A 21,003-nucleotide genomic window follows, 5' to 3' on the forward strand; every position below is an offset into this window, starting at 1 on the left:
TCGAGAACGGACTAAAAGTGGAAGTTTATCGTTCCCAAGCTTGCACGATATTTAAAAAAGTGAGCTTTATGTTCAGCAATATTGGCATCTTGAAACCAGTTACACTCTAGTTTCGTTTTCTTCATGAAGACGTCTGCAGTTTTAGACAGTATGCTTCAGAATAGCTGAAACCTCAAAGTGAAGCAGCAATTGTTCCCCTTGAAAATAATACTGACCCCCAAGATGCTTGTACGAGTGGTCCTTTACCTCCGCGTAGTAGAACTGTCACCCAAATTGATGAGAAGGCAGTCGCTGTATCCAGATTTTGTTCCATACTTAAAGCTACTTAATCCTTAGCGCTCTCAGGATCATGCGAGGGTCAGGGCGCAGCGAAATGTTGCTTTCCTCACCTGTGTCTTTTACATCTTTTTTTCTACTTCCTCCTATGAATGCTGTGCAATCTCTCTCTTTTCTTTATTCGTTTTTTTTCTGTTTATATGAGTGCGTGTGTGCGTGGGACAGTATATGCCTTTATTCCAGCATTTGTGCTTTCCGAGGCTCGACAAGTGTGGGTGTCACTGGGACGTTTTGACATCCCAAGTAGGCGACGCTGGCTACGCCGCACGCAAGATCCGTCTGCCGGGTGTACGTCGCCAGACGAGGCCTCTTTCTGTTGCCGCAGATAAAACCCTCGCTATGCAAATCTGTTCTCTCGTCTAATCTAGACTAGGACAGCATTCTGGCCAGAAAGCATGCGCAAATCAAGATGGATAGCTGGAGTGCGTAGGCACCCACATACGCGCGCGCACGAAGAGGAATTTGCATAGAACGCTACCGCAGACTTATTTTAGCCTTGGAGATCGCCAGAATCAAGGTGGCAGACTGGAGTGTCAACTTTTGAATCGTAGGAGGAGTAGAGTAAAACCGCGTATGAGAAACTGCCGAGCCTACGAGACTGCATAAGAGTGACGGCCTTGAAGATTTTCCCACTCTATATACCATAAAGGCGATGCAGCCAACAGGAGAGTACTGGTTAGAGTATTTCTTTTTCACGATTTGACACGCACCGCAGGCTTCACGCTAAACTTGCAGGACACTCCAGATGTACTGTATAAACTGTATAAGAGTATATGGTCGGGGTGCAGACGTTATCAATATTTACTTTTCTTTCTTTTTGTTTTTTAAACCTTGTTTAGCTAAAGTTGAATTGTATTTCTTTAATTAACATTTTTTTTTAGCTCGGATGCCTAGAGTACATTTGTGAAGCGGGCAGGGTGTAACTTGTTTCACTCTGCGAGGGTTTGAACACACTCAGCCCCAAAACAACTTTCAGTCCCTTAAGCCTGCGAACCGGCAGTAAAAACGTCTTAGCAGCGCCAAGAGATTTCAAAAGCAAAAGCTTTGTAAACCATATGGTGGCCTTTTCAAATCTGACACCTCACATGACGCCCACCCTTGAGTTGCCATTGAAGTTGTCACTGAAAAAGGAGCGTCTACTCAGAAATTTCTATTTTTGTTTTCTTGCTCATGTGGGCGTGAAAACGCAGGCGCCGAAAATAGCTCAGCGTTATTACAACATCAACAGGGCTGTTACTTAAAGGAAGGCGCATGGCAAGAAAGCCCAAGGAGCATGCCCTCGGACTTGTCATCATGTCTTGCTTACCTATGGTTGTATGCAAGGAGGCTTCATGCAACAAAGAAACAAACAACGAAAACATATTTATTGTGCATCTTAATTTGCTAGCGGTGTAAATATAATAATGATTGCGTGCATGCTTATTGCCCTCTGGTCTGACGCGCTAGCTTTAAAAAATAAATTCACAATTTAATTTACGATAAAAATAAAAATAATCTGTTTTCTGTGGGCTCACTATAAAAGCAGCCGTGCATAAAATGACTTGACTGACAAATCACGGCAAGATTTTCCTGCTTTTGGTTTGTCGCTGGTGCGCGGGGCGGCGGGCTGTTCTTGCGTGTGTTTCTGTAGCATGTCTTATTAGTTGCTGTTCCCGGATGGCTCTTCCTCCGTCAGTCTTTCTGGTTTCTGAAAAATTAAAAGTAGTACGAGTTGTCAGCCTGTATGCCAAACACCCTATGAAATCATCAAGCTCAGCACAAGGCGCAGATAAAAAAAAAGTGTTGCAAGTTGCAAACAGCTTAGAGAATTGCAACAGGTAGCCCATCAACCGCCTTTGAACTGTCAATTTTTTTTTCTCTTTCTTTGGTCTTCAGCCAATTCCGCACCTAAGCCAAACAATTCTTCAGTTGTAAAGTGCAGACGAGTTTTCTGGCTTCTTAATCCACTAGATTCCGACTGCCGCCACTTTTGTGTTAAAGATACTATGTAGTAAATATTGAAGCACCACCAGTGAAATGCTAAGTTTGAGTAATCTTTATCGAAAGATTATTGACCTCAATGTGGTCGAAGTCGGGTTTATAGCCTTGTTAAAACGCAGGGCCCTTCAATGGACTCGTGTTCGATTAAGCATTGTGTTGCTTCATCGAGCCCTTAATATAGTATGGACATTTAAAAAAAAATGACAGGCGATTACGATAGCCTGTAATGCGAAATCTGAGCGCAGCTCTTCATGGCTGGCAGGTGTCGTGTTGCGCTGCTAGCCACCTCCGAGATCTTCCCGTGACAGCCACCTTCCAGGTGGCGTTTCGATCTGCTACTTGGACAGCCGGTCACACCGACGACTACGCCGACAAAGCCGACAACTAGATCTACAACACCGGCGACAACAGCGCAGAAGCCAGGAACGGGCGCATAAGAGCCGCGCTCTAAAAATTACGCCACGTTTACGACATGTCGTGTAATGCGCTAAACTCAGGAAGGGGCTGTGCTCTTTGCGGGTGCTGTATATCTTTTCTCAGCTTCGCATGGCATTTGATAGCGCCATCTATGTTAGAATCAAGACAACACAGCTGAGCCCTCCGCTGTCACCTTCCACCGTGCTTTCCCTCACCAGCCCTCTGCTCAACGTTATGTTACCGTTACCCGCACTCGTTTTTCCTCGCCCACGGATAGCCGCTGGGCGCGTATACCAGGTGTCCCAGCTAAATGAAACCAAGCTTTTAAAAAACGCGGGGTGTCCTAGCCGTATGAAACGAAATGAGGGTTGATTAGAGTCGCGTGACCTAGTCTGCAGTATTTTTTTCGTTTCTCAAGGTTGACTAATTAGTTAAGCTTAATTAACTAACTTTTTAATTATTGACTTGAGGAACAAAGTGTCAATGGACAAAGTGTCAAGTTGTAGATCGCTTTGAGAAACAGCTTACTGAGACATTTGCAGCAAAGTAATATTTACGTAAAGTAGTTTTTTTTACCGGCCTTTAACCACAACCCGCACAATAAGAAAAAGCTTCCACATGACCACCGTGCCACTTCAACGTCCCAAGAAGAATAAAATTCAATTTTTCTGAAGTCCTCTCTTCGATTAGACATTGGGGCAGAGAAGTGAGCGAGCAGCTGGTCACGTCACAACTTTCTTTTAAGGCCAATAAATAAAGATACGTAAATCGTAACTTGACGAAAACGGCACTACTAGCGGTTTTTCGAGGTGATCTAAAACTTTTGCATTGACACTTTCTTCCTGAAGTCAATAATTAAAAAGTTAGCGAATTAAACTTAGCTAATTAATTAACTTTGAAGAGCGAAAAAATACTCAAGACTAGGCCACGCGACTATGAACCACCCTCAGTTGGTTTCACTGGACTAGGACACTTCGCCTTTTTTAAAAGTTTGGTTACATTTAGCTGGGACACCCGGTATATAACACATACAACATATAGAACATGCGTCGCAGGAAAGAGACTTAAGCCAAACTCACCCGAACAACGGCTATTTCGCACAAGCAGGGATGACAGCCTGAGGAAGCACCTCTGTTCAGGATGGCGTGTGCGCAGCCTGGATTGCATGGCTTGCAGTTCTCAAGCCGAGGGGAACCTGGAGTGTCGAAAATTGTTCAAATGTATAACTGTTACTTTCAATGTAACTACAACAGAACGTAACAACACATTCCGTTATATTTGTTAGGAGTCTTTGGTTCCATGCGTGCCTTCAAGGACTGACCTACGCTAAAAGAAAAAAATTAAAAACTGAAACCTGGAACATCGCTGGCTTTTCGTGAAGATCTTCCGGCGGTGGTAGGATTTATCCAGTTCAAATTGCTAAATGTCGCATATTTTATTGGGTTCTTGCTGATGGGAGTAGTGGGCGCGTGTAGTGGTAGTTCCTGACTAAACAATGTAGTAGCTGTTTTCATGGGGACGACGTCTATCGCCTTCAGGTAGACCACGCAAACACCTTCGCTGCTGTTCGGTAAAAGCTATTCATAGCTTTAGGGCTTCATTTTATTTCTGTCGCAGCTCCTTAAACAACACGGTAGAAGCACTCATCAAAATAACTGGAAACACAAATTGGTGGAACAGAAAAAAAGAAAAAAGAGCTTACATGACGGCTTGAGGGAGCAGTCTTCTGATGTGCACTGGGGCTGCTCCAGAGTGCATTCTTTGCCTTCGGGACATTCCAGACCCTACGAGTATAGTTTGTACAGGTGAGAATTTGCCACTTGCCGAGTCACCGCAAGTGATTAGATCCGCCGAATGCTGCGGACGCTCTTATACAAGGTAAAGAATACGTGAGAATCACTCGGTTTTGCTGTAGTTTGTTAGCTCGTAAACTTGAAAACGGGGACAAAACAAAATGGCTATTACAGATGGAGCACGGGAGGGAAAAGAAGAGTGACGCGTGCAGATTAAAAATGAAAGGAACGCTGAAGAGATCTGTGAAAGAAAAGCTAGGAAAGTAACAACTAAAGCGAGAGGAAATAAGAGCTCTGGCCTTCTTGCATGAGGTGAGCACAGAGAATGATCTGGACTAGCACTAGTCGCATCACGCGACTAGTGCTAACACTCTAGCAATGTATAGACAGTATGGGGCATACATTGATGGCCGAGAATCATAAGTATTTTACGCGCTAATTGAGACTACGTGGGTTCATTTCTGGTAGCTGGAGGGATAAGGGTGACAGCGTCGCCTCCTCAGCAAGGTAGTGCTCGCCTCCATTCAAAAACACAAGAAGCCTATGGGGCCAAGGTACTTAAACAGGCTCTGATTCAACTCTACGTCTATCCATACTAGCGCCTTAGAGGTAGCAGGGCTCCTTGCGAGCGATGCCTTCCCAGAAGACTTCTTCTCAAACGCGCCAGAGAAGTGCAGAAAATTACTGCCCGATATTTAGCTTTTCCCGCTTCCCTAACCTCGGATTCTCCCTCCTTCGTTTCCCGTCGACTTATACACCGCCGGGAGCGTCGCCCTGCTTAACAAGGCAGCAGCGGGAGCCGTTGCCCTTGGCAACTACTCTGAGCCCTCAAATAGCCCATCTTGCTCCGCTAGCCGGGTTGTCGCGGGCGCTGACCGCTCCAGAGGTGGCTTATGGCTTAGTCGAGCACTGAGTAAACAGTCATCCATCAAGAATCGCTACTTATAAACCACCAGAGCGCAATAATTTATTCATGCCAAGATTCTAATGGAATATCGCTTAAGCTTCTGAGGCCGTACAACCCACTGCGGTCGATAGCCGCAGAACCTTACAAGACAAGAGCAGAAATCGTACGACGACCGCAACGTATATATTATTGTGGCTGGCACCAGACGCGAAAATGCGCCGAATGTGTCCGCTCAGTGAACACTGGGAACGAAGCGGTGAGATGTATCTATGCTTTAATACAGCGTAATCAACGCCGAATGGAGCTACAGCTAGCTTGTGACGTCGCGTTAGGCGCCTGTCTTGAGGTAAACCCAATATTGAAAGCGCCTCAACAGAAAAAGATAAAAAAATCCATTGCGTTCTGCTCCTAGCAAAGGCGCGCCTATTATTACAAGCAGAAAAACGAAAGCTGAAGGGTCGGTGTGTCAATGTCCGTTGAAATTTAATCTCGCCACGTTTTGTGGTAGATGGGGAAAGCAGGTCTCGTAACCGCGAGTGAAATAATTATGTGCCAATTGCGCCCAAGCGCGAATTGGACATCGAAATTGTTCCTGGGAAACAGAGGTGGGTCGAACTAGGTCGATGTCCCACGCCCGCTTAAAGACAACCAAAAATATAGCACAACCACTTTAATATGAAAAAAAATGGATAGCAGATCATGAAATGACAACGAAAAAGCGATGTTGTTAATAGAGTTGAAATAAAATGAAAAGCATCTTCAAAAGCCAGTATTCGAAGAACTTTTCAACCGCAATAACCTCAGAGAACCAATCCCAGAAACTTGGAGCAGGCCGCAGACACTCATCTCATAGAGAAGACCTGCAGCGATGTGAGGTTCTCTCTCTCTCGTTTTTATTTGCTGGGCACAACCCAACCCCTGAGAAATCAGGATGCCGCCTGAAGTGGATTACAACATACGTAAGGGACCAGTCACCTTCTACGGTTACTTTCAGCGTACGTCTATTGGGAGCGCACGCAAGAATAAAAAATTGGAGTTGTAAAAAGGCGGATTCGGTCTGCTAAAAAGGGAAGACAGCCCGTATTATTCCATTCTTAATTAAGCCTGCTGTAATCACATATGTTAGCCGCAAATTCATAACTAGCTTGTGTTAGGATAAACGAACAATTCAAAAGACGTTTATTCGTCTTTTCGTTACAAAGGAGCTCTGGGTTAACAAGAGGCCGTGTTGCTTCTTTCGTGTCCAACACCTGAGTCTGTTGTTCTTCAAGCGCCGCGCGAGCGCTCGTCCTCCTCATCCTCTCCTCACATCACTCTCTCCTCCCACGGCTGCTCGGGTTGCTCGGACTCAAAGTTCGGGTTGCTCGCCCTCCGGCGAAGGATCTCCGTCGGCGGGGATGAGCTGGCGCTTACACTTGTGTGTAAAGTTAATGTCGTGTGTGCTGCTATAGATTTTCATTATACCCACAGCATACTGCGGAGAGCTTCGTAGAAGCTTCGCTCGCGAGCCTGTCCGTACTACGCGAGCCTACGGCTCATTTATGAGCTGCGGGCGTGCACTGCACCAAAGGAGACGGATTATGCGCCGGTTGTCACTAGCCGAAGCAAACATTAAATGTTACGCAAATTAAATCCACATCCTTTACAGCTTTCATTTGCAGTCACTTAAAATCTAGAGAATAAGAATTTGCTTCCGATGCATAAAAATAGATGAGATTAATTGTGGACTGTCATTTTCAGAGGATACTGTAAGGGGAAAATAATAGACATCTTTAGTATAATGTGTACCGTACAGTTATCGAAGCACCGGGAGCCCGCCCACCGCCGCTGAGCATGCGCTGATTGGTCCCGATGCTGCAGGAGCGCGCGCAGCATCCGGGTACCTGGCGCCATCTGGCGCCGTCAAAATGATTTGCGCATGGGCATTGGCTGCGCGTTCTTCTGTTACGCTCTGTTACGCTCGACGCCGGCCGCAAGGTCACCTGAGGAGCGAAAATGAGCGGTTCCTCGAGGCGGCGTTGGTACATGGAAGAACGTTCACCCTTTGTTCAGCAAGGGACGTTGCGGCGACGCGCGCTCACGTGAACGAACTGCAGCGGCGACGTTCAGAGAGGGGCCACTGCCCGGACGGCACTGCACAAGAAGAGCCATCTGCACCTGGTGGCGGCAAGTGGACAGTGGCGGGTCGTCGCTGGGGACAAAAGGGATAGTGTTGGTGTCGCGCAGTTCGGTAAACCCCCCTCCCTCCGCGTGCCGGAAGGGGACGCGGATCGGAGCTTCTTCACGCGCGGAGGCCGCTGGCTTGGCGGATGTCTCTCTCCCGGATGGCAGCGAGTTCAGCGAAGCCAACAACACCGATGTCCTTCGAAGGTGCGGTACACAAAGGTGCGCAGAAAACCTTAGTGGAGGCGTCAACGGGGCCCACGGCGCTGATGAGAGCAGCCACGACACGAGGAATGCTTCCAAGAATTGAAGAATTGGAGGACGCGCAGTTCAGGCCCACATGCCACGGTGGGCGGTTTTCTCACTTGATGCCGCAAGGTCAAGTGATCTAGGTTGCCCACCTGCCTCGTAGGTTGATCTCAAGGGACCATCTGCCGGAGCCACACTGGTGATTTTTCGCTCACAACTCCGACAACACCGGCTCCGGATTTTCTGCGGAAATGTGCCTTTAACGCTGTCGCGTTAATAACGATGAGTTATACTGCATCCAACAGGGTACTGTTTCACAAAACAGACTTTTGGGCGGTGATCGTGCGCTGTATCTAAAGGAGCACCTTCTTTGGCTTGCTTAATTTAGCACATGGCCACTCAGCGACGCTGACCGCTTCATTATTCCTCTCTTGTTGTCTTCGATGAAGAAAAAGTAAGAAATATCTCTTTTCAAAGTTCAACAACCGCATGGTTCATAGGCGTCATGGGATCCCTGCCCACAAACGTAACAAAATAAGGAGAACAAATCGTTCCGCTGAGCCCGTGCCTGACGAGAAAAGTTTTAAAAATACTCTCAGGCTGTTAGCCAGATCGCTCGTGATTAGCGTGCTTACCTCAGGACTGAACAGCGCACACAGGACGAGGACACAGAGAAGAAGCGACAAGACACAGGCGCTGAAGTGTCTTGAGTTTTGAGTTGAGTTGAGTTTGCAAGCGCTCGTGTCTTGTCGCTTCTTCTCTGTGTCCTCGTCCTTTGTGCGCTGTTCAGTCCTGCTATGCACCAACTAGCTCAACTCTCCGTACTTCTAAAGTGCTTACCTCACACAGCCACGCCGCTGATACCAAGATCTTGTTGTCATCGGCAGTCTGTGCGCTCGTGATGGTCACTGCGGGTAAGAAATATGGTCATGCTGTCAGAATATTATCATCGTTTGCACCATTACGCAGTTTAAGTATAGCACCCGAAAACATGCGCAAAATGAAAGCGTGCTCTAAAAAATAGCTTGTTTCGTAGTGTGCATCCGCCAAACGCTATTTAAAGTCTAGCGTTGTCATACGCTCTCGTTAAGCGCGCTACTTTGCGAGTTTAACGTGCGTGGTTGTCGCGTACGCTAAAACATCGTCTGGTCTCATCATGGTTACTTTTAGTAGCGCAAGGAAAAAAGAGTGCCGTGGCTCAAGGCATTTTTCATGTGCACAAGGTGCGGTCGAAGAGTCATTTTCTAAGCTTTTCACCCCAGGCAAGCCGAGCATCAAGTCGGAGGAAAGGTTTGGTTTGGTTTGGTTTAATGGGGTTTAACGTCCCGAAGCAACTTAGGCTATGAGGGACGCCGTAGTGAAGGGCTCCGGAAATTTCTACCACCGGGGGTTCTTTAACGTGCACTGACATCGCACAGCACACGGGCCTCTAGAATTTCGCCTCCATCGAAATTGAGCCGCCGCGGCCGGGATCGAGCGTGCCAGCAGCCGAGCGCCGTAACCACTGAGCCACCGCGACGGGGCAGGTCGGAGGAAAGCTTGTACCCATTGGAAAACATGATTGTGCCCTGCGGCACTGGAAATCGAACCCCGCACCGCCTGCATACAAGGCGAATGCTCGAAGCTCTACGTCACCGCTACGGTGAAATAGTAAAAGGAGAGCAGATCACCGCTGTAAGGAGAGTGAGCACGACCGTTGCCACTTGACAGTGGGGCTCACAATTTCTTGTCATTTAATTCAAAATCAGGTTAGATCAAACTGTCGATTGAGTTTAAATATGGTGGTGAAGATCCACGTGCCCTAACTGAGAGTTCAAATTGCCTTCAACGAAGCGTCACGTCCAGAAATAGTACTCAAAAGAGAGGTTTCCGGCCATCTTTCACAGCTTCCTCCGACCAATGTGGCCAAGCGTAAAACGACCACAAGCCTTCCACGCCTGCTTCCAGAGCGCACGCCACAGTGAAAGCTCACACGCTTAGAAGGCTTGCGAGGAGAGATAGGACATTTAAACCCCGCTCCATATATCGACCATGGCGTGCTCAAGGCCCAAGTCGTAAAATGAGATCAGCGCTTTCAAAGTTGTATATAGCGTTATAACAATTAAGGTAGCAGAACTGTGTGAACGCGCCTCTGCAATGTGCATCGTACATGGAAAGCGAACAGTGTATGATAATATAAGCGATATGAGTGTCTGTAAGCTAGTGCTGACCACAGCGTCAGGAAAGCGATGCCTGGCAATTATAGATATAGTAAAGCTTCCTCCAAGGTCTAACTCCAGCACGATCCGTGCCAAGAGCGTAGTTTCCGCAAATAAAGAGAATAATAATAACCATAATAACCAAAGAAAAGACTGGATCAAGGCCTAATATGACGGTGAGCGCTCTCAGTCTGGTCTTCTAACTCAGTTAGCAGAGAACTGCTGCCTGCACCAAGTGCTGCAAGACGATTGCGACATCCTTTACGCCGGGTGGAATTCGTTGTTTACGTTGAGTTTGTACCGAGACGGCACTGCGTTTTCGGCGTTTCTTTTATTTTATTATTTTGTTATCTGTGCATTACAGCTGCGAAGTGTACCAGCCAGAAAGGAAAGAAACTAACAATAGTAAGCTGTGAGAATTCCTCACCCTGCACTGGCACATAAAAGCACTGGCGACAGCCGAGCAAACGTATTTCAACATCGTGTTTATCAGAATGCGTTTGCTGTGTGCGCACGTGTCAGATATAAGAAAACAGTGAGAGCACATTTTGCAAGTATAATGTGAATGAATATTCCCGGGTGCTACGAAGCGATGCAATGCGCTCCTTGTGCGGCAGCGCATTGTTCATCTATATGCTTCACACGGCTCTGCCGTTGTGGTTCGGTATGAGTTTACGCAATTCAACTTCGTCTCCAGCACAGCGAACACGCTTTGACGGACGCGTCCTGCTCACTGATTTTTTCCAACTCGAGCAGCGTTTTTTTTTTTTTTTTATTAATCAATCATGCTCCTCGGCTGCTTTTCATTGCTGTCGCGGCGCGTCGGCTTGCCACAACAACCGTCTTTTCTACTTTGACTTTAGTCCCTGTCACCAGCGAAAGCTAACTTTGGCAAAACTAAGGAGCTGTTTCGCAAGTTCTGAATGTAGAGCGTGCGTAGCTACGTCATTATTTGTAAACGTATGCGGACGCGTTAAAGCGCCTGTGTGATCACGAGGAAAAAATTCAGCGAAAAGACGGTCAAAAATATGGCGCATTTAATTAACACCCATGAGGCACTGCGTCTGCAACTATCAAATACAGCCAAGTGGCTAAACACGATGTCGGTAACCCTGCAACCCCAAACCTCACTCTGTGCAAATGTTGGCGCTAATTACATCAAAGTTCTCACAGCAGGGCAAATGGGAGCTGTTAAAACACGCTTAAAATGTCTTTTTATTGCATTTTAAATTGCCAGTCCGCCGGCTAATTCCTTCCATAGCTGCCACATCAGAGTTGTCTATTTTAATGAAAATTTGCTGCATCGGATTCTCCACTACCAGAACTTCTAAGTTATGGTCAAATGTTTAGGGGAATCCCTGAAGGTGGAGTAGATTTGTAGCAAGGGAGTAATTACTCATTGACATCCACCCAAACGCAGCCATACGGCTACAAAGGCAAGCTAAACAGCTTTCTCAGAATATTCGCCGTTAAAGAAAACATTTGACCAACACTGTTCCCACTTTGTGTTATTGATCAATTCGCTCTCGCCCTACCATAAGCTTGCCGTCCCGGTTAGGTCAATTGGTAGAGCGACTGCTCCGCTGAAGCGGTGGTCCCGGGTTCGCACCCCGGATCAGGACGAATTTTTCTTTAACTGCGAAGTTTCTCATACAGCTGTATAGCTTTCCTTTGTAGCCGTATGGCTGCGCTTGGGTGGATCTCAATGAGTAATTACTCCCTTATTATAACTTCTAAGTTATGCGTGATTAAACACAAAAAGAAGGCTTTTTGTTACCGCTTTGGTCACTGCGACCTTCCAGCGCGTCCAGCTGATCTCGTAACACACCGAAACAGCGCCACAAGTCACAGCTCCAGCCACACTGCCCCCGGCGGCACAAGTGACAGGACCTCGACGGACACTCAGGGTGCGGCGCATCACTCAGAGAGCGGTAACTGAGACACTTCACCTGATTTGCATTTTCCATTAGCCCCACGGTACGCGAAGGTCGAGGGAGCGGCTCCCAGGTGTGCGCAGCTTGGGCAACCCTTTCGTCGTAACACTCGAACTCACACCCGCGCGAAGTGTCTTTCATATTTTCCCTCCCTTCATCTGTCGTGGCCTTCGGGCACCCGGGCAGCGAGAGTCTACAGCGCGTGCAGACCGGCACTGGATGGCTGTTTGGCTAAGTAAGTCGTACCTCGGTGGTAAACCCCGCACCAGCGCCCAGTTCAGTTTCAACAGTAGGCGTTATTCACGTCGCATATGACGACACTCAGGCAAGCGTATGCTTTCAAAACCCATACAGGTGCCGTTGCGCATACAAGTTCTCCGGCAAAGTACATCCCACTCATTGCCGTCGTCATACTCAGGTTGGGTCTTCTTGGTTGGTTCAAGAAAAAATTGAGAAGTGTTGTTTGCATGAACGGTCTTACGTGTCAAAATGCAAACTGCGTCGTTGGCACCTTTCGTTTGCCAGCCTAGACAGGCCCTGAGGGCTAGCAGTATAGCGCACGGAAGGCGTGGCGGCACTCGACTCGGTGGACGTTGCCTGCCGCCTGCCACTCCCTAGGCTTTCAGAGCGAAGGTCGACTCATTAGCGGCGCCCGTCCATGCCAAATATCCCCAGCCGGACTGCGAGCGGAGATACGCGATACGGTTTGCGCCTGAGGGCACCGTGCCAGGCCTCAGTTAGCTCATCTCGCTTCATGAACTTTTCTGTGCGTGCATTACGCTGTGTAAGCTGGAATTCCGAGCTTTTATTACAAATATGAGCAAAAATGTACCCCATACAGAACTGAGCTATGCCTTTAATAAGCGTTACAGGTCACATGACCACTCTGTCCAGCCATAGATTACAAAGTCGCGTAATACATTTGAATGAATTTAACACTCATGTAAACCAAAGGAAGCACAAGATATTTACACAAAAACGGCCTTCAGCAAGCACTCAATACCGATGAATTGCTTTGGTCTAAAGCAGCAGCCGTCATTAGTTATCATTCCGTGCAGTTTACAGCGCATTTTGTGCGTCGAAAATTAATGGAGGGGGGATCTACGCAATGTGCATGTATATGTCCCTTGGCCAGGGATATTCTAAGCCATGCTGTACGGCGCACTATAGTCTTTAATAAAGTTATTTAGTACTACATCGCAATGCTTCAAATCTGTTGAAGGTAAGAAGGACTCTTTTCCTGGCCTTTCCGAAACTAAGGCTTACGCAAACCTTTTGAGCTCTTTCCTTCTAACAAGCACTTTACCTTTTAAGTTGTCTAGACTGCTTTGAATGCCCGAACGTCATATTTCTCTTTTTGCTGTAGTTCGAGCTGAAATAGGCCAAAAATGTCTATTTGGAGCTTTGACATGAAATATTTCTCCAACTTTCTCGCTACGCGAAAGAGCTACAACAAAACACCACTTGAGTACTCTTTGTATTTCTATGATTCCGTGTTGCAACGCACCTCTGGTGCTTGAGATCGCTGAAGGGTATGCAGAGCCTATCTGCCTTATCTTTGCATTCTTAGTGGCGGCTATCTTGAGCAAATGCATCGTTATTCTTGTGGTTCCCTGGGTATGCACTTGGATGTCCACAATTCTAGAACAGCAGAATATACAAAGAGTACATTCATCAAATAATGGACGAACACTTGCCCTTTTGTTTTCTTCGCCTCCGCTCGCTATTTGCCGAACCCCGCTCTAGTGGTGAGCCCCTATTTGAGAGATCCACCCACTGGCTTGTATGTTTTCACTTATCGTGGCTTTCCTGCAGAGCACGCCGTGAGTTCCGAGCAAGAGCGAGGGAGATAAAGGAGCTGGATTTAGGGCTTCCCGGTGCGTGGCTCAAGTTCACTTTCTCAAGCAAACACGGCAATGCTATTTTAAAGGAAGCGAGGAAGTGCTCGTCTAGACGGGCGCGCATTGCGTTGCTTTTAGCCATTGTTTCTTTCGGCTCTGATCATTTGAAAAGGAGGCGTCACCGCCACGCGCCTCAGGGACCATATAGAAACGACACGACGGCCGGCAGGCGTCTCGGCGCATTCCATTTCACTGCCAACTTTCCGTGATGCTCCCCTTGAGTGACTTTATGGTTCTTGGCCATTTTTCCTCGCAGACCTTCTTTTATAGCTGCACCAGACTAGGCCGGCAGTTCCGTGAAGGACAAAGGTGATGACCACGCGCGCGCCCCAGTATTTCTCTTTTTTTCTGCCACTGCCGCAAGACGATGGCTTAGCGACGCCGGGGAAACACCGCGAGCGTATTTGCCGCAAACGACGCTCGGGACGGAGGACAATGCGGCGCTAGGTCAACTCCGAGTCCTTGGCACTGGGACGTTGTTTTTTCGTGCGTGACAAACAAAGGCAGCGCCTTACATTCCAACTATTCGCTGCACTGTCACTCTGAGCTATAAACCCGGTTTCTGAAAAATCTTTGGTTATTCAGTGCACCTCAAGAACCGTTCGCATTTTGACCGACTACGCGTGCTCTGAATATAGTGATCTAGTTGACACTACTAAGCAATGCAAGGCAGCTAATAAGGCAGATAAGAAGGTTTTTGGTGTCTGGATAAGAAATAAGAGATCTGTTTATTGGCATAATGATCAGGTTAAGATGATTCTTGCTTTGGGCGAGGATAAAGACTACATTAAAACCTCCTATTATGTTTTAGTATATATTGCACACGTGCATTTCTGGACAGTGGCTGCAATAGTATCTGAAAGTCATTATCTGAAAGTCGTTATCCGAAAGCATCATCTCAAAGTCAGAGCCCATCCGTGCGTTTGCGTAAATCTAAATTTTCTTTTTATTTCATTTTCCCACGAATATGGTCATGTCACATCCTATAGTGCGCACTCTCTTTGCTTGCGTAATTTCTGTAATATTTAAGCGCAAAGGGCTCACCGCCCGCCTTCGTGGAATTTGTCGGCTGATAGCAACGCAGAAATGTCGCAGAAGGCCAGCACATAGCCTCTGCCGATCAAATTTCAGCGGTGTTTGCACTGAGCACCTCTTGACATTTAACGCGACGCGAATTGCGGCGGTACAGCACAGCACAGGGCGCGTAGACTGCCGTCCATGCTGACATTAGCAAAGACCGTACACGCACAAAAAGAGCCGACGACTCGGGGCACATGTGCAGGGCGTGGAGGAATGGAAAAAGTTTCAGTGGTTACGACAGAGAATTGGCAAAGTGCATGCCAGAGATTTCGAATGAGTTTTTTCTCGGAGGAATCAAATGCTCCAGAGGTTGTCTCTGCACGGACTGAGTATTGTATTAGTAGATAAAGGCACGTCATGCTAACGCCTATTCCCAGTGTCGGAGTAAGCCAACATGATTCTGAGCACAACACGCTGAGAGCTGTAGCCAACCATGTTTGATGCAAACTGTCTCCGGCTCTGACAGATTTTCACAATTCGCACAAGGTCACTGGCTTCTAACTGGACATAACATGTAATAAATATCAGAAAACCATGCACCGTTGCTCGAGCTGGCAGGCGAGTCGTCAATTCCTGAATTCCCTGACCGCGGAGCACCTGAGACCACCAGCGGAAACATGCATTCGGGTGGGAAAAGGTTAGCCCGATAGCGGAGAGAGAGCTTAGTGGCACTTCTGAGGATGGTAACAATGCTCAAAATTTGGAGTGAAACCGACGGCGACAAAAGAAGTCAGCCTGCATGGCAACAACACATTCGTTTCAGATCTCCGCTGAAACCTCCAGCCGCTTCACGTTCGGTTCTCGCGCGGATTATCGATGGGAATAAAGGCGTACCATGGAAGAAGGAGGAGTGGCCGTAGATAGGGTTTCAACGTTCAGCAGACTTGATTCCAGCCTTCGAACGGAGCGTTTCGGTGTCGGAAACATTTTCTACTGCCTTCAGGGCCCGACAGAGCACGTTGAAGGATAACAAATAAATCATATTGAATATTTAAAAGCGCATGCATGATAGGATGTTGTTAAGGGCCTTATAAATGGCCTGAATCTATGCAGAAGCTTTCTGTTCGCACAATCTTGACTACTTGACTATCGTGTGCAACTATGAAGAGCTACGAAACGCACAAATCTTTTCGTCTTTCACTGTTGCAGCAAAAAAATAAATAAAAAGCAGCCCGTCTCTTTTCAACTTACTGGCGCATAACCCCAGGGCCTACCAGCCCGACAGCAGTCCTTTTAAACGAGGGTACATTTCACGAGATTGTTTCGTATTCTTCCCCGTGAAACCGGATTTTAAGAAAGCAGGCGTTTTGCACCCGAAGTGTTCGAACTTGCAGCCACTAAGGTTGACGCAGTTTCGCCTAATCATTTGAACTATGACCTCTTCTCAACGCTCAGGTGCTTTGTGGAACAAGCGCTGCAAACAAAGTATGTGCACAAGTCGGGAAATAGATACGACGTCGGCAAGTAGTTCAAGACAATGTCACAAACGTGTAGCAAATAAGTGCGTCATAAGGAATGCACTAAAGTGGTAGCTGACGGCTGACAGGTTTTACATAAGTACCATGAATCCATCAGCTATAAAAAGAGAGACGGTGGGGTATAGCCAGCCATAGAGGACAAAGAGGAAGACGGGTCAACTGCCATGCTTACTGAGGTGAAGAAGAAGAAGAGTAAGAAGAACGAGGAGGAGAAGAAGACGAATACGAAGAAGAAAAAGAAGAAGGAGGACGAAATGGGTGAGGCAATTAATAAAGTTCACTTTGACGAACAGCGTTTTATGGAAGAAGACAGAACATCCGGAGGTGATGGTGGCAGTTAAAGAGGCATCGGAGCAGTGAGGATGGCAATCGCATAGGTGAAGTTGCTGAACGTTTAAGAGTGGGAAATAACAATGCAAGCAAGAAAAAATTAATTTTCGGGTGATGAACTTGAAGGGACAAGAATCAGTTATAAGCGAAATGCTTTAGAATACATACAGTCCGATTTTCTCCCGGCTGCGTAAACCAACGAGCGTATAGCTTTCTGCTATTGGGGCATTCGCGTGGAATACTTATCCCTCATAGCCTGAGCCTCTTTGGGACATTAAACCCCCATAAGCCATAAGCAATTTATATCGAACCACGTATTTTCTGTTTGCATAGATGCATCAGAATGCATTCTATGACATTAGTGCACGGGGGTGTTTCTTTACGTCTCTGCTAAACTCCTCCGAGCCATTCTCGCATTACGCCGCGCCTGAATGTTTCGATGGAGAATTTCTGTTTTTCTCTCTGTCCCTTTTACTTTAGTAGCCATGATTTTTACTTCGGGAGGTTGCCGCGGCCTTGACATTAGCTCTGCGAGTTCTTTGCGTATTAGTTTTAGCTTAGCATTAAATGGTTGTAACATTAATTTCCCGAGCTTTTACTACAGGTATTATATACTGTTTTGTTGCAAGTTTCACTCATTTGTTTCCTGCGATTAAAAAATGAAGCAATACTTCCGTTTCCTCACTCCTATCTTTGCCTATAAAGATAAAGGCAGCTGGGAAATGGGTTAACGTTTACGGCCTGACTGGGGCCGTATCACAAAAGCTACAACACAGCCTTCAGAAAAAAAAAAAGAATGACAAGTAGAAAGCTGCACGACTTCCGGCCAAAGCGAAAAACCCATAAATACTTGCGTATCGGTCGACCCGTCTTGGCTGCGGTAACGATTTGAAAACGAGCAGCCCATTTTCGTTCAAATCACCGAAGTAAATAAAGACCTTGAAGTTCTTTACGGCGAGAAATCTGAGGCATTATGAATGTTGAGTAGGGTTGGAGTCACCTTTCTGGAATTAACACTGCAAAGGCGCGCCCACAACGAAAGACCAGCAAGCGTCTACGACGCTTGTCGAGAGAATCATTACCTTAAAACTTCTATTGCAGCCATGTGTCACGCTTACTAACACGTTTCTAAACTTAAAAGGAAGAAAAGAAGAGTTTGCGCATCGAGAGCGTAAATTCCAAGCGCGCATAGGCTCTGTGAGAGATAAACCCTGTGATAAAAAAAAAATGAATTTAGCAGGCATTCAAAAGTCGCTGGCATGCTACTGTGCGTGAGGAAGGAAATTTTCGAGATAAAGGTGGAAGGAGAGAGGTGCAGAAAAGGTAAAATAAAAGAAATAGAGAGGGGAGAAGATAAAATGCAACCATTAAATTCCTACTAAAGTGAAGCTACCAATAGCTACAGCAGTCAGCGAAGCTACTGTCACTGATTTATTGTATAGCCTGCTGCCCTTTGTAAAAAGTAAGTAGGTTATGTTAATATAGTTTCTGCCTCTAGCTTTCCGTACACCAAAAGCGTTGAACTTATTCAAGCATGCATTGCCTGTTACGAACAAGCGTCGTAACAGCCGCCTTCTATAACGTTCCTTTACGATCCAGCCACCACCCACGACATCAGTTGCCTCGGTAGCTCCAAAAAGCTATATTGAAAGCCACACCCTTTTCCTATCGACAACGGTGTACTTTTCTTTGCACTCAACTCTATGCTGCCCGAACAGTTAACCTGCGTCATAACCTTTACCAACGAAGATGTCCGCAATAATCATTCAACTCGGAGCACGGTAAAGGCGGCCAAATCTCGCTTCACGACCATAAGTCCTACAAAGGCGTAATTACATATGCGGCATTGCTCAAGGAGATACTGCAGGAGGTAACTTTGACCACGCACTAGCACATTTCTAATGCGTGCTGTCACTTAAAGATGTTCGGCTGTAGTGCAGAAGCTGGCATGGCAAGAGGGCAAAGTAAAAGCAAAGACAGATCGATGCTTTTGCGCAAAAGCAGAGTTGTTTGGTAATCGCGTCTGAATCTAGTTTATCCTCCTCCGAACTCTGCGCTAAGAAAAGAGAATGTTACGCAATGTCCCGCAATCCGATCCAGATACGCAAGCAGCTCTACTCCGACAGAAGGCTGCCTAGAGAACACGCGTCTACGTAAGCCGTTGCAGAACGCAGTGCAGGCGGCCTTTCAAAAGGAAAACCGCCAGCAATAGTCCGCGGACATCAGCCCTCTTCTCCATTCGGCCCGCCTGATCTCACGCGCGTTCGCAGTTCGGAGCCTGAAGTAGCACCACACGCGAGACCTCTGTGGTGGTCGTTGAGATTAGAGGCAATGCTATGCCTTCCATTGGAGGAAGGGCGCTAAGATAAGAGCAGCTTCATGGCATACTGTGTTGCGTAATGCCCTTTCGTTCATTTCAAAGTTTTTCTTCAACTTGTCCCTTGGTGAGATTGAGCTGGCGCGGATCGTAAGATAATTGGACAGTACGAGGAGCAATAAGAAAGGTTACGTGTGCGAATAAAACGTTTGCATCATAAAAAGTACGACAAAAACGCACCGTTACAGTAGCCCGAACGAAGTTATTATCGGAAAACGGTTTTACTCCCAAGACCAATATACTAGAACTTTTCGATACTGCTTGAACGGTGGCATTGACCCTCACTCAAATGTGTGGAAGCGCTGAGAGGTAAGCGCAGCGCGCCAGAAAAATAAAAAGGAAAGTCAAAAGAATGCAGTTAGAACACGCTCAGGTAACGCACCAACTTCGTTCAGAAACGTGCTCGTTGGCTTGGACTCGGTCAATAGAACAAAAACAAATTTTGACCTAGAAAAAATGTAGTGACTGCATAGGCGAGTTCTGTATGAGGAACCCAGGGGACGGTCACGTTTTCCTTTGTGTCTTCGCCCTTCCTTCTCAGCTGAAGTAACTACGTCTATCCACGTGATCTGTGTTGGTGTAAAAAATTTCTGCCCGAGTCAGTATTACGCGTCGTCAGTCTGCAACATCCTGTGGATAGTTAATGAAAATCACTCAACACGTGTGATAACTTTTCTTTGTGTACCATCTTTACCAACACACTTGCCTTTCCAACAGACCGCGAAAAACAAATTTTCGTGCAATAACACAACAACAATGCTAGTGAAAGACCTTTTGTTTTTCATTCAGTATCGCGAGTTTTCTTCCAAGGAAGAAGACCGCACCAACTCACCTGTAATTTTTTTGCCTGTTGAAGCTTTACAAGAAAACTTTCAGTTAGTCAGTAATCATTCGGAATGTAATTCAGTTTCACTGTTACGTCCAACGTCCTAATGCCACTTCAGCGCCAATAATTTCTGGCTAGCTAATATCTTGCTTCGCAAGCACTTGTCACGACACCCAGAGCATCCTTCTCGCCTCTATGGTTAGAAAGACCACTGACTTTAGTATACAGTCATTGACTGAAGCTTGTTGTCACGTCGGGCTAAGGGCGCACAACTGACTTTGATATCCAGTTCTGTAGTCTAGGCATATGCACTTGACAACGTCCGAGACCAATCGAGACGACACCTCCAGAGTCTGAAGTAACGAAACAGCCTAGCTTTCTTGTCCGGCGGTCAATTTCGCTTCGCCACGCTCCGCGCGGAACAGCGTGGGTTGAAGGTGCGAACGTGCGACCACTTCTCGGTGTACGCGTACTCACCGATCGCTGCGGCCGTGGCTGCGAGCAACAGAAAGCAGAGCGGGGTCGGGCGCTGCGTCATGGTCGCTGGTGTACGCTCGTCTGCTGGCGGTCCCGCTAGAGCGTCGTCGTCGTACCGGCGGCAACCTTGCGTCGGGAGTCTAGGCTAACTGGGTTGGGCCTCCCCTATATAGCACTGGCCGCCCATTCTCTGCAAACTGCCAAACAGGTCGCCCGCCGCCTTTTTTGTTTGTTTTTTTGTCTTTCCCCACTCTTGAGAGAACTCTCTTTCTCTGAACTCTTTCCACGACGTCACACCACTCACCCCTTTCGGCAGCGGCCACGTCGTTGCAGGCGGGCGCCTGGACAGGGAGCGCAGATGTGCGCGCGAAGAGCGACTGATCGCCGGAGAAAGAGAAATCACCGTAGCGCACCCTTTCTCTTGGTTTTCTCTTTCGTCTTCCACTTCATCCATTTCTGTTCTTCACTCGCTCTCCTCTTTCTTCGTCGTGGAGAGCGGTGATGATGACGCCTGGCCACTACGCATCACCGGGGCGTGGGCTCCTCCCGGCGCCAGG

General features: G+C 47.2%; 1 protein-coding gene across 1 annotated transcript; it reads right to left on the reverse strand.

Moving 5' to 3' along the window:
* Positions 1-1,679: 1,679 nt before the first annotated feature.
* LOC149371489 (uncharacterized) lies at positions 1,680-20,706 on the reverse strand. Its single transcript, XM_089585187.1, has 5 exons — positions 20,447-20,706; positions 8,686-8,753; positions 4,436-4,517; positions 3,813-3,928; positions 1,680-2,023 (listed from the first exon to the last, which is right to left on the reverse strand). Exons 1-5 carry the CDS (start codon positions 20,505-20,507, stop codon positions 1,976-1,978), a joined length of 375 nt encoding a protein of 124 aa, XP_089441313.1. The 5' UTR covers positions 20,508-20,706; the 3' UTR covers positions 1,680-1,975.
* Positions 20,707-21,003: the final 297 nt, after the last annotated feature.

This window comes from Amblyomma mixtum, chromosome 1 (genome assembly GCF_055824585.1).
Source record: "Amblyomma mixtum isolate Tamu chromosome 1, ASM5582458v1, whole genome shotgun sequence".
In the NCBI taxonomy this organism is placed as follows: Eukaryota; Metazoa; Arthropoda; class Arachnida; order Ixodida; family Ixodidae; genus Amblyomma; species Amblyomma mixtum.